The sequence below is a fragment of the Physcomitrium patens genome, chromosome 12 (assembly GCF_059467195.1).
Source record: "Physcomitrium patens ecotype Gransden chromosome 12, ASM5946719v1, whole genome shotgun sequence".
NCBI classification, from domain to species: domain Eukaryota; kingdom Viridiplantae; phylum Streptophyta; class Bryopsida; order Funariales; family Funariaceae; genus Physcomitrium; species Physcomitrium patens.
Genome location: NC_143421.1, coordinates 13,402,710 through 13,417,595, shown reverse-complemented (window position 1 = coordinate 13,417,595; position 14,886 = coordinate 13,402,710). Strand labels below are relative to the sequence as shown.

The 14,886-nt window shown below is 33.7% G+C and overlaps 1 protein-coding gene across 1 annotated transcript; it reads right to left on the bottom strand.

The window, feature by feature from the left end:
* Positions 1 to 570: 570 nt before the first annotated feature.
* On the bottom strand, positions 571 to 4,694 carry LOC112290066 (uncharacterized). The gene is made up of 2 exons (XM_024536020.3): positions 3,654 to 4,694; positions 571 to 3,538 (listed from the first exon to the last, which is right to left on the bottom strand). Exon 2 carries the CDS (start codon positions 3,265 to 3,267, stop codon positions 1,315 to 1,317), a length of 1,953 nt encoding a protein of 650 aa, XP_024391788.1. The 5' UTR covers positions 3,268 to 3,538; positions 3,654 to 4,694; the 3' UTR covers positions 571 to 1,314.
* Between the last annotated feature and the right edge of the window lie 10,192 nt (positions 4,695 to 14,886).

Here is a 14,886-nt window from a genome sequence, read left to right as displayed (position 1 = left end):
AAAAAAAGTACAATTCATTGGAAATATATTTCTCCTCTTTAATTTAAGTGGCTAAATAGAATTTAATTTAAAACTCGATTTCCAAAATATTAAAATTTTCAATAAAATAAGCCAAGATAAAATAAGTACCTCGACTTATTTGGCTAATATATCAATAAGATCATAAATAACAACTTTAGACAAGAAAAGATGTGACATGAATTCTCTCCTGGAAATTTGTATTTGACAAGTTCTGCAAGTACCAAAACCAGAGTATGTGGGAGTGGGAGACAAGTGTACTTTGCACTCTTATCAACAAATGCTCATCAAGTGCACTATAACCTACTGCAAGGACATCAATAACAATTTTTTGGGGAAAGTATTCACCATATCAAAGATGGGAATTTGCTACAGGCAATAGTAACAATTGAATATTTTCGAATTGTTTGAGAGTAGAAAATTCAGTGTGATGTTTATATAAAAACTTACTCAAAAGAACACAAACTGAGATGAGCTCATAGAAAATAACAAAGATTGTTGTTACAAAGCCTTCAAAATTGTAAAAGAAATAGTTGAAATGGAACAAAAATATGTCACAACGTTCACAAGAGAATAGTTTAATTATAACAAGATACATATTTCTACACCCAAACATTCATAATATGGGTTCGCTTTCCCCTCTCAAGATCCATCTCTCCTACCCTACCCCAACACGTAATTGACTTTCTAATGTGCTGTGAAAGGGGTACAGCAATTTCTATTATAAAACTACATCAAATCTGTGATGTACACAGGATGTAATGCAACTATCCTGCTCGGTGCTACCAGAAACATTCAACTACGATGCTGTTAACAGATCTCGAAAACTGATAAACGCGAGCAGGCACAAGTGTTCAGTGGGGATATGGAGCAGCACACACCTTGATCTTGGTGAGTGATGCATCACGACCAGTAGCGCATCAAAACAAAAAGGGTGCCAAGCTTGGAATGCAAACGACCATGGATAGTGACAATGGTTAATTTGTCGCCGTCAATCGGATCATGGCGAGCGCGCACTCGACATCATCAAAATCCAGCAACCAGATGGCCTGCCGCAAAGCTTGAAGGCTTGGACATTAGGATGCAGTCTTCGCGTCACTTGCTATCTGGTGCTTCAGTGCAAATAGCTAAACTCAAATTCAAATATGCAGACCCCATCCGAGAATGGGAGTTCGATGCGACGAGATTGACAGTCTCAGCTCAGAAATTCGGCCGCCTGATGTTTTGATGCAATGGTACACTATCTTCATGCAGAGAAGGAACTAAGCAATTCCTCAAGAAAAATTGGGAAGAAGATCAACGATAGTATGAAACAGGGAGACTCATGGTCCGTGCCTCCCTTCCTGCCGAACCTCTTCCCATTCTCGCCTTAGCATGGAGCTCGATGCTAATCCGTCCGAAGAACACCGAAAATGTAAACGTTGCCTGTTCTCTGTTGTAACTTGCAGGCAAATCAATGTGGAATCCGCCTTCTCTTGTGACATTCGCTCCCTGGGTATATCTCGGATTTTCCTCCGCAGAACTATACAAATCGAACAATATTCGAGTCTGTCCAGGAGAGTGCGGGACGTAGGCCTTCTGCACGCACTGGTTAACCTCCACAGTTTCACCCTTTGTGGCGAACTTGTCGAATCTATAGCGGCACCATCTCACTCCACCTGTGCCAACTCTCAGATACTCAATGGGATCCACCCCGTCCCTAAAGGGTAGGGTCACGCTAGTCCCATAAGTCTTCCTAAGAACTCGAGAGAAAACGGTGTCGGGATTGCGTGAGAGGGAAACCGCACCTTGGCAAACGGCGCTGCCAGGGTTTTGTGGGCAAACGATATATTGGACGGCGTTACCGTAACGCTCACGGATCCGACTCATGAGGTAAGGGGAAGCAGCGAACCCGCCTACAACGAACATAACCTTGACGTCTGACACTAGTCTGAGCTGCGCGGCAATCATCTCCAGAATCTCATCCACCACAGGATCAAAAATGGATTTCAGATCCTTTTCGGTGAGTTCAATCTCGCTGTAGCTCTCACGGGCTGGATAGCCTTGTCTGGTCTCGTGCTCCTTCCATTTATCGCGTAACCTGGAGTGAAGGTCGATCTCCATTGTTTGTGATCTTGATCCCATGTCATGGCCGAAGGAGCACTTGACTTCTCCCCACTCCTTGAGTAGTCGCGTCCTGTAGCTCGGCACATCATTTTCCAAAAACTCGTCGAGACATTCAATCTTCCCGGACAAAAACCGCATGAAGGATTCGTCAACATAAGTACCACCGCAAAAGCTCCCTGTGCTTGGAGTCACTTCTTCCACCTTGAACCTCTCGAATGATCTCGAAAGCAACCTTTGAACGACAATGTCCACCGTTCCGCCACCGGCGTCGACCACGAGCATTTTATCCATGGGTTCCAAGATCACATTCGCATGACTCTGGCGCAGCATTTGATGGCAGTGGAACGAAGCGGCCTCCGGCTCGAACTCAACTTGCACTGCCTCTTTGCCTCCAGCTTCAGCGGAAACGAGCTCCGCATCCACCATGCACTCCTTCATCTTCTGCTTGGCATTCTCGTCCCAGATCGACGGCACCGTCACACACCACTGTACTGAATCCCTGCAAAACAACTCATTCCCATCGTGCGTCTTGACCACCTGCAATGCATATTCACCAATTCTCCGCAGATAATCGACAATGACAGAGTGCACCGTGAGGGGTGGAGGCACACTGGCTGCCAAAGCGGGATCATTAACATCTCTACTTAGCAGCAGCTTGAATTTTGACAAGTACACTCCATTCGGACGGTTTCTCCTTTGGCTATCCAAATAATCCGATCGCGCGTTATGACCCCATGACACGCATTCCCATTCGCCATTCTCTGCCTGAATGTAGTACAATCCTGACAACGTCTTGCAGTACACCTTCTCTCCTTGTCTAGAAGGCCAGTCGAAGTAGACACTTATCTCTTCCGGTCCTGATGCTTGCGCATACGCGAACCCTGAGAATGTGGTACCAAAATCGAGCCCTATTATCCATCTGACGTTTGGTCTGGTTCGATTCATACTACGCAACGACCGTGGCTGATCCACTGGTTCTATTAAACCAGAATTGTGCCCAGGGATTGGGTCGGGCCATGGAGAACTTGAGCCGACAGGGTTGGGCTCCGGGTGGGGTGGAATGTAATGCCGGAAGGGAGGGTCGCTCTCGCCTTCTATCGTTTGCGGCTTAGAGCCACAGAAGAAAGAGAATAAATTTGACATGGCAGGACTTTGATTTGACAAAACCTTCTAGAAGTTCTACAAAAGAAAAAATTGTGGCTCGTGAAATCACTGGACATACACGATATCTAGTGCGGTGATGACGCAACACGATGCGGCGAAGAACAAAACGACATCATATTCACCTTAATCTCGCATTGATCAACTTCACAGGCTATCTCCGCCTTGCACCACATTCATACTACGGAAGGCTAAGAGTTGAGATTCAGTCTTTGACGCCGCTTCAACAAACCAATCCACTAAATGACGCCGCCTGCACACCAACGGTTGTGAACTGCTGAATGCCCCTACAATTTTCCCAATGTTCAACATAAATAGTCGGATCCGGAATGTTGCAACTCTATTTGCTGGAGGCACAGATTCCGCACCTGCTACACGCCATAGAATGAAAGTAATGAACGCAGAAATTTCTCATTGTACGTGGGATAAAACTGACACAGAAACCGCAGTCTCTCCTTTCATGCATAGTTCAGCTCGATTGTTTCGGTGTTCCAGGCGGTAGAACTTTTAGTCGGTCTTCCTACAAGTGCTAGCAAACTATAACGAAGAAACAGCCTCACATGGAATCGCCGAGGATCAGGGGAGAAGATATCGTCGGTAAGGATACTCTCAAATGCAGCGTTGAAGTTCTGAAGTGTAGGTATGCCACTTTGACTTATGCAGTCATCTAATTTTAAACCCCATCAATTTGAATGCAGGAAAATCATAAAAATAGTTATTCTTCCTCCTCTTCCACTTTGTTCGGTGGTGTTGGAAAAAAAACAAATTACAGTGCGAATTTCTTTGCACAACACACAACAATTTCCATTGATATAGGCAGGTGATAAGTTTTTCAATACCCCTAGACTAATTCTTAACCTCTGTAGTCCAAGTGGTGGTTATATATAGTCTATTGTCTACAAAGAGTTCTGACAATTCCCACTTGCACCTGATGTCAATGCCGAGCTGGCAAAAACGGCATCTCGTCCTTGACTTCGGTAGCAACTGTAAACGGGATCACGGAATGGTTTAGTACTCTACGGAACTCACTGGTTTCATACTTCTGCATAGTAAGATTTTAAAAACAGGAAAGATGTGCCCCTTCACTTTTGCAATGGTGAGAGTTCCACGACTGCACAATTTAATAGATTAACCTAGTGGATATGCTCACATGGGTCGGACAGGCTGGAGACCTCAGTCAGCGGGAGGAGACTTCGGGCCTCTTCTTTTTCTTTTTTTAATTTTGTTTAAATTTAGGTATCATTGTATATAAAATAAAGTAGGATACAACTCAATCTGGGTCCCATATACAGGTTGGCAGATGAATGAGGGTGGGGGCTAGGTGCCACCGAGTGGAGAATAGTACTCCTGAACAGAACACGTCCTGATAACACCAGGTGTACTGAAAGTTGGTTATACATTTTGTCTTTCTGGTTTCACCACATCTATCGATGGAGCTAAGAATATGGTTCCTATCCGCCATTCTGGCAAAGATTGTCTCCCCCCAAGCTAGGTGGCAAATAAGATGAGCATTGATGCGTTCTTGTGAGAACACTAATCGGCATCTGGCGCACCAGAGGTGCCATAAAATTGCTACTTGTAGCACATCTAAGGTTGGTAAAAGGGCCTCATATTGGGATGACATACCCTTGTGGCGTCTTGTATGCCTGGAGGTATATGTGAGTAGCTCTCTCCACGCTCGAATTGGAGGGCAATTCAATGTCTTCCAGACCAGATCGTACGCCGTCCAGACACTGAGGCAGTGCTCCAGGGTTTCATTGACCTCACGATTGCAACCAGAGCAAGTGGCTGGGAAATCCATTACCTCACACCAGCTGCCTGTAGTCAATCCTCCTGAATTAATCTGCCAAATGAAGGTTTGTACCTTGGCTGGTTTATACTTGTTCCATACCGCTGCAATGGATCTATCAATCTTCTCTTGTGTGAATTCAAGCCGTTGCTGTTTAACCCGCAGTTGCAAATTTTGTGGTTTGGCTGTTACGGCAATTTTAAACCCAGCTCGGGTTGAGTAGTTGAAAAAGGCTATGGTGTGAAGCAGAGCCGATGGGTTCCACACCAATTTTAGAGAGTCAAAGAATAAGTCACGCACCAGCCCAATAAACCAGGTATGGCCGAAGTGTTCATTTGATGGATTGATTGCAGTGGATTTGAGATCGCCTCTCATGGTGGTGACTCTTGTGCGGCGTAGCTTCAAACCTGTGATGTCCTGTTATGGTCTAGGGTGCCTAGAAAAGAAGTTGGAGCTGAGTTGTATGTATCTGGCTATCGTGTTGCCCGTGAAGTTGGTACAATTCTTGAAATTGTCCAATAATTGAGACTGAGGATACCCATGTGTGTTCAAGGAAGCTGGGGAATTGGGTCATGCTCCAATGCCTACGAATGGAATTCAAGAGGCAAAAACTTCTTACTTTTGTTTAGATGGTGCCAACTAAGGCAATGAATTCTTTAATGGTTTTTTTTAGTTTTGATGGACCTCACTCTATAAATCTTTGATTTGCATAATAGCCTTCCACATCCAAGTGTTCTCAAAGGAATAAGGTTCATTTCCTTTGCATTATATTATTGAGACCAAATAGTTTGGCATTCCAAAATAGGCATTGTCTTGCTATTGCTTCTACTATTAGTAGTTGTTGAAACTACAATCAATACCAAAGATGGAACTATATTTTTCAAATTATCCATCATATGTCTGATCTTAAGCCATAGACTATTAGAACAAAGAGTATAAAATAGATGTTTGGTAGCCATTTATTTCCTCTTTTAGGCTACAATGAATAGATACAATATTGAATTAAAAATTTCCATGGTATTGACTCTAATAATAAACCTTGTATCATAAACTTGGCATGTTATGAGTCATTGAATTGACTCACTTTGATAATTAGTATAAAAAATGTACTTATTGTGCTTAAAACACAAATTTTATGAATTAATACTAGAATTTTAGGAAAAAATAGAAAATAAGATTGTTAGTAGTGGACATGCAATCTAGGATAGAATTTAGTAAGAAAAAACTATAAAGACTATATTTTTCTAGTTAGCTAGTAGTAGAGGAATTACAAAGGAAGCAGACTTGGTGTCAAAAAAAGAAAATCTAGTAAGGTTTAATTATGATTGCTTTGAAGATTTTTTCCAAATTCAACAAATCCAAGCGGCAAAATGATTCTTCTAATTTATGGAAGCCTTTTAAATGCAATGGAGGCATCAAATGTATCATGTGGAGTGAAGAAAACAAGATTAGCATCATTTCCTTTAAAGTACAAGTAGAGAAATGAAATTCTCATTTTTTGAAGAATTTTATAAATATTACCTAAATTCTTATAAGTAAAAAATATTCATAAAAGTTGCAAAGGAGTATAGATTGATGCATGTGAGTAGTCAATCTTAGCATAAAAAGGTGTTTTAAACACAATAGTTAAATTAGATTTATCAAAAAATGTTTTTTTTTCCACTTACAAGAGCCATCAGCTTTGGTCACGAAATTAGCTGTTGAATAAAGGAAGGCCATAGATCTACATTAGGGATCTTAGAGATCAAGGGTGGAGATGTGGCCGCCCTTCCACAAGCCACCACTCAATTTTATAAGAGTGGTTTGGTTTTCCAAGCCTCTCTTTCTCTTTCTTTTGATGAGGGCGAAGCCATGCCAATGTGTCATCTCAACCCTAATCCTAATCTTATTTTTTTACTTCTTTTTTGATCTTAGATCTCATTGTGAACTTTAGGAACATATGGGCATTGGTTTTGTGTCATGGGTGGTGCTTGTTGTGGTTTAAAAGGCATCCCTTTGCAATTAGTGGTCACTAACCATTTCCATAGTCAAAAGGGTTTGAGGGGCCTCGGATTTTCCTCAATCAGTCTGTGGTTTTTTATGTTTTTTAAGTGAAGATTTTTCATCACATAGCTCTTTTTATTAGCTTTCCAACGAGTTAAGGCCTGCTCAATTTGGAGTTGAACCGAATTTTTGGTGAATTTTTGAGTGCAAAGAGGGCGGCTGCCTTGGGAGTTTCAATAATCCAACTTTGAAAAGACATTCCTTAGTGCCACTTAAAGGGATCATTTTGAAAATTTGGTAGTACAAGCACCTTTAAGCTAAACTTCCACTGGCACAAATTTCATTAAATTTGAAACAAATTTGAATTTTTAACGAATTTTTGAGTGAATGGGAATAGGTTGTAGTGGCAGGCCAATGATCCAACTTTGAAGAAGCATTGGTCGCAGCTCAGATATTAGATTACCAATAAAATTACAAATCAAAAGCGCCTTAAAGTTAAATTTCCAACACAACAAAAATCATTAGATTTGGAGCTAATTTGGATTTTTGGAAAATTTTGGAGTAAAAAGAGGGTGTTTCCCTCAATCCTTGGGCGTTGTCAAGGTACTTCTGCTTGTACCTCTCTTTATTTATTAATTCTTTTATTTTATTTTATTTTTTACAGTAACTTATAACTTCTACATTCACTTTTGGCTTTAATTTTTAACTTTTAATCTTCTTCTTTTTACTTTTATATTTTATTTTTAACCTTTATTTTATTTATACTTTTACTTTATTTTTATTTTTTAAACTTTAATTTTAACTTTTGACTTTTAATTTTTAACCCAACCTTTTAAAAAAATTACTATAGATTAAAGATAATAATTTAATTAATTACTTTTATCATCAGTTAATTAAGAAATAAAAATTTATATATTTTTTAAAAAATAATAAAATAATAAAATAATAAAAAGTAATGAAAAAGACCTAATAAAATAATAATAATAAAAATAATAATAATTAAATTAAATTATCTAATTAGAAATAGAAGAAAGAATTGTTTTGCATGATGTTAAAGAGTGAATTATCATTATGAATGTGAGTAATGTTAGAAGATTTTATTAATAACTTGGTGTTTTAAGAAGGAAAAGTAATAAGTGGATTAGAATTTAAATAATAGCTTTATTTTAAATTCATATAGTTAATTTACTTATTGTGAGTTAGAATAAACTTCCAATTAGTAGAGGTTTATTTTAGCTCATACATGTAGTGCTTGCATCTAAAGTTTAGAATCAAGTAGCTTGAATCTTCTAAGTTGCTATAAGACAATTAATGATTACTATGCATCCTTTGCTCTACAAATTTTGTTTCTAGCCTTCTTTGACTAAATATAATTTTCAAGTAGTAAATATATCTTATTTATTGAATGCAGTTGAGGAGTCTAACAAGTGGCCATGTATCATAGACATACATATTTATTATGATATTTACTTATATGATAATATAGAAGAAGGTAAAAATAGATTTATTTTATAATATTTTTTAGATAAGCTTTCTAAAAGCTTCATAGATGCTACTTTGAATTTACATATATTTATATTTGATTGATAAGATAGAAACTTAGTCAATAAGATAATCACATGTTGATAGCTTGTAAAACAAGCTAACTATACGGTATATATATATATATATATATATATATAGAAAACTTGTCTTATCAGTTACGATACATGTCTTGCAAAGTCAACACGTTTTGGAGGTCCTATAAATTATTTCCATGTAATTCCTAGTTAAGAGTATATATGGAAGCAAGAGTGAAGCCTTCTTCTATCTTATCAATGCTTTTCTAGTCATTAGTCTTATTTTAAGACTTTCTAATCTTCTAGTCTTTAGTAATAGCCATTTTAGTTTAATAATATATCATCTTTGAATAATTTTCTAGTCTTTTCAAGTGTCACAAGAATATATTAATATTTTAGTTCTTTGATGTTAATGTCCTTTATAGTTTGATAAGAGTATTAATTTATTGTTCTTATCATGTTTTAGAAGTGAGTGGATTATTCTACTTCTATTATTATATTTTGAAGGTTGCGGATTATCTAACTTTAATAAAATTATTTAATTTTCTAACACCAATATTTTTCTTTAAAGAAAGTAGATTTACTTCTTTTTGTGATAATTTTCATTTGTTATTAGAAGTTGCAGACTATGTTCCTCTAATTTGACTTGTAGATTTCTTAAGTTGTTTGAAATGGAAGGAAAAATCATAGATGCTATACTTAGTGGAAGTGAGAATAGATTTGCAACTATTATAGATCTTTATAAACTTGTCAACATTCTTAGAGTGTGAATTTCATATATCACTAGTGCCAACAACAAAAATACTAATCTTATGCCTATAGAAGAAGTTCGGAACCTATGACAAAAAGTTGAGTAATTGAAGGAAGCAAGTAAATTGACCTTATAACCAAATCTAAGAATTTTTGCTTCTACAAGTACGATGGAGATATAGATTAATATGCCAAATAAGTTTAATGGAAAAAAATCAAAATTTTGAGGATTTTTATAATAAATCAAGTTCTATTTAAGATTGCATCTCTTATAATATCTTGATGGATATAATTAAGTTAGATTCATAAATACACTTCTATCTGGAAGTACCCTCTCTTTAATGAAAAATTATTCACGATTCTTTTATGATTTGAATTCATTCCTAAAAGTATTTACGACTACATTTGGAGAAAGTAATCAAAAAAAAAAAATAGAGATCAAACTCTTATGTTTATAATAAAGATCACATTCAACAACTATATATGCTACTAAATTCCAAAATATTACTTGCAATGTGGACTAGAATAACAAAGCCCTTATCAATCAAGTTTGATATGGTTGAAGGATAATATCAAAGATTTATTATTAACAATGCCAAAAGCAAAATCCTTGGAACAATTTATTGCTCAAGCCATTACATGCAACAATCGAATATTTGAAAGGCATCAACAACAAAGACTTGATTAAAGAGAAATAAATCAAGTAATGATGTAGTTTTTAAGTTTTCAAAAATTTATTCATCAAGGCTAGAACCAATGCAAATTGATACAATATGTTTTAAATCCCTCTTAAAATAAGAAAAGATTTGATATTATCAAGAGGGTTTTTGCTTATATTAAAGAGAAGCTAAATACACTACTCTATATTATCCAAAGAAGTAATGCAAAATGAGGAGCACAATTGCCAAAGAAGATAATTTGTCAAAAAACAAGTTTTTCTAACTATAATAGGGACTGTCTAGTTGTAATCATGAGCAATACATAATAAAGGTCTTATTCTTTTCTTAAATCCCTCACCTTATTTTACAATAGATGTGTATTTAGGATCTAAAAATTATAAAATCTTTGCATTATTAGACTGGAGAGCCTCAACTTGTTTTATAAACAAAGAATTTGTCAAAAAACAAGAAATATCTTTAGTTAAGAAAACTAAATCCATACATGTAGAAGTCATAGATGGTCATTTGTTATCTTTTGGAGATGTTATTCATGATATTTTTCTTTTAAATTTAATAATTAAAGATCATAATAGAGTAGTAATATTTAATATAATAAGATCTCTCTTTAATCCAATTATTTTAAGATTATTATGGTTAAAAAAATATAATCTTTGAATAGATTGAATTTTTTTTAACCTTAATTTATTTTATAGCTTAATCCAAAATTTTGATAATGAAATAGAAATAATTAAGTCTTGTACATCCAAACCTATATTGATAGGTACAAGAGCTTTCATACATGTGACAAAAAGAAAGACCATCTTTTGCTATATATACCACATCCATTTTTGATAGTAAAAAGACATCAAGTAATATTCCTAGCTAGTATTAAGATTTTCAAAAATATTTTTTTAAAAAATTGTAGATATTCTTCTAAAGCATTGATCCTATGATTATATAATTGATCTATAAGAAAGAACTCAACCACCATTTGGACTGAGCTACAGCTTATGGCAATATGAATTTGCTGCACTAAAAGAATACATTGACAAGAACTTAGCTAAGAACTTCATACACTACTTAAAATCTCTAGCAAAAATTCCTATCTTATTTGTAAAGAAAAAATATACATCTCTATGGATGTGCATAGACTATCAAAGACTTAACAAGTTCACTATCAAAAGTAAGAATCTCTTATTTTTAATTTCAAGACTTCTTGACTAATTCAATCAAGCAAAGATCTATATAAAAATAGATCTATAAAGAATATATAACATATTCTATATTAGAAAAAAAATGAATGAAAGATTACTTTTGAAACTAGATATGGATATTTTAAATATAATGTCATGCCTTGTGGACTTATGAATGTACTAGTTTCTTTTTAACATCTCATGAATGATGTCTTTTCTAGATTTTTTGATGATTTTATTATATATTATTTAGACAACATCCTAATCTACTTTAAGAATATAAAAAATCATGAATTTTATGTTTTTTGTGTATTACAAAAATTTAGAGTTGTAAGATTATATGCAAAGATGGAAAAATATGTATTCCATAGTACCTAAGTTGATTTTTTAGAGTACATCATTTTTAATGAAGGATTAATGATGGATCTTAAGATCTAAACTATCATAGATTGAAAGGTCTCAAAAAAAATCAGAGCTATGCAATGTTTTTTGAAATTTGAAAATTATTATCAAAAATTTATCAAGAAATTTTTTCAAGTTGTAGCTGCTCTTACATGTCCGATATGTAAAAACAAATTTGAGTAGAACAAAGAAGCAAAAACATCTTTTGAAGCCTTGAAGATAGCATTTATTTTTGTACCAATTTTATATATTATTAATTTTTTCAAGGCATTCTTCCTAGAAATAGATGCATCAAACTTTGCTATGGATGTTGTTTTATCACAAACGAGAGCAGATGATAAGCTATATGAATTTTTGAAGTTCAAGAATAATATCCCATAAAAATATATAAGGATTTAGATTTTTTTTTTTTTATCATATTTTGGATGTTTTTGGAAACTTAAGACTTATATATTTGGTGTAATTGCTCCTAAAAGTATTATATATCTATATATATATATATATATATATATATGTAGTCTTTCTTATTTCAAGACTTGATTGAGCAATTAGTGGCAGCTAAGAGCTAGTATTTTTTTGAAGCAAACTCTCTCTACTTTGACAATAATTGTTGTTTTTGTGCACCATCTCTCAAAACAACTTTACTTGGCTGCTATATACTTCGATGTTAATGCCTTAGCACTTGTACAGATTTTTTTTGATACTGTCTTTTATCACCATGGATTATCTCATCTCATTGTTACAAATTAGAATCCATGCTTGAGAAGAAGTTTTTGGCAAGCATTGTTCAAGCTACTAGGTACTCGACTTACCATATCTGTAGCCTTCTATCTCCAAATATATGGACAAACAAAGCATACAATTTGAACCTTAAAAAATATGATGTGGACATTTGTGATAATTCATCATAATGACTAGGATGTATACTTGATGTTCTTAGAGTTTACTTACAATGATAATATTTAAGTAACTACTAGTCATTCACCATTTTTTCTTGACACCGATCAACATCTAATTACGCCAATAATTCTCTATTATTTCATCAATACCAATGACCTTATATTGAAGGAGTTTATTTAATGGCTTACAACTGCCTTACATGAGACATAGTACTACCTCCTTATTGCACAAAATTGACAAAATTAATATACAAATAACCACTAACAACATAAGACCTTTCGGAAAGGTGATGAAGTATTATTCTCCAATGCCATTTTACTACTTGCAACATCAATCCAAATCCATAAATAAGCACCTCAATGGCTTGAATCTTTTTACATCTCTACAAAGATTTCTAATGTTATATACTACCTTGTGCTTCTGCCACATATTTGGGTCCATCTATTCTTTCATCTTTTGTAATTGAAGGAATTTTATACCAAGCCAAAGCACTTTTGGAATCAACACTAACTACCACCACTACTAGTTATAGTTGATGACTAACAAAAATATGAAGTAGACACCATTTTGGAGCATCCCTATCTTTGCCGTGGCAATAGACATCCATAACTTCAGTATAAAGTTTTTTAGAAAGGTTATCCTATCTATAATGCAATGTGAGAATCTATACAAAACCTCACACATTATCAAGAGATAATTTGGAGATACTATCAAAAGTAAAATAAAGATGTTTTGTAATAGTAGATGAGAATTAATCATGACAAGGTATATATAAGATATTTGTATTATTGATACATAGGAATAGATAGTTGGAACCATGTTCAAGAAGTTAGAAAAGTTTTTAGAATTGGGACTAGGTTATTGGACTAAGTAGGATCCATTGTAGAATATTTTAGAAAGAATTTAAGGCAATTACCTAGGTAGAGCCTACTATGGAGCTTCTAAAAAAGGCTAAAGGTAGTTATTTTGGTAGGATCTACTATAGAACCTACTGGAAGGAGTTTAAGGTGGTTATCTAAGTAAAGTCAATAATTTGAGAACATTCTAGAAAGTCCATGGTAATAAAAAAAAGTTTAAATAGAATTAGCTAGGGTCTTTTGGGATAGTTGTCAGATATGGCTTAGGACCTTTTTTCTTAATAAAGTTTGTTTTTGTATCTTCTTATTCAATTCTATTTTATTTTCTTTTTATTTGTATAATTTTATTTTTTGTATCTTATTTGGTTTTATTCTATTCAATTTTATTTTAGTCTATTTTTTCCTACTTTGTGATAAGATTTTATGTTGCAGTGGATTAGAAGAGTCTTAAACTCTCAAGATAGATTAGTCTTATTTCACATAAGGTCTTTTTTGACATCTTATGAAAGGTCACTTGTCTATTCAAGAGAAAATTTTGAACACTTTTTATTTCTTTTTAATATTATATAAGAAAGTCCTAAGTCATAAAATGCTTCATTCTTTTATATATAGAAGTAATTTTTTTGAAATTATATGGACTTTGCTTTGCAAAAAAATATCAGGAAGGGACAAAGTTCAAAAATATGATTGTCCACTATGAAAGTAAGATTTATCTTTGAATCCAAATTAGAAGATGGCTTTAATTAAGAATTATTTATAATTGAAGGTATCAAGTGAAATAAAAAAGTAATAAGAAAAAAAAAGAATAAAAAAAAAAACAAGTGAAAGAAATATATTCATGCAATAACATACTCTAAAGCTTAATTATAATATATTTGTTAGAATTTAATTTAATAAAAAATAAATATAAAAAATAAAAATTATATTTTTAGATAATTACTTTTATTATCTTCATAATAATATAATAAACATGTAAATAAAATTTATTATGACTAATTTATAAAGATTTAAAGATAAAAATAAATAATTAAAAAATTAAATGAATATATTTTACCTCGATAATAACTTATAGATCAAGGATTCAAGCCTCACGAAGGTTCATATGTAATATATAAAGGTATTCTAAAAAGGCCTCAAAGACTTAGTCTTATCTTCTTAATTACATTCAAGTTGCTACAATTCATATAGAAATTATACACCTTCTTTTCTACAAAGACTAAATTAGGTATTGATTTTCTTATTTTTTATTAGTTGAACTAATTTTTTTGCATTTTTGACTTCACTATAGTATTATATACATCCAAATAGACTAAGAACCTTATAAGGCCTTCAAATCTTGCTCCATTTCTTCATAATGGCTCCCAAAATAGTAAAACTTATTTTTATCAAAGTCCTAAATTTTTTTCTAAAAATTCCTAAATAATTTTAGATAAATTCCAAAATAAATTCTAAAAATTTCTATAATATTTTTATAATACTTAAATTAATTTAAGGCTACAATTTTCTTAT

Coding starts and splice junctions, on each gene's coding strand:
- LOC112290066 (XM_024536020.3), bottom strand. CDS start 3,267: ATGTCAAATTTATTCTCTTTCTTCTGTGGCTCTAAGCCGCAAACGATA.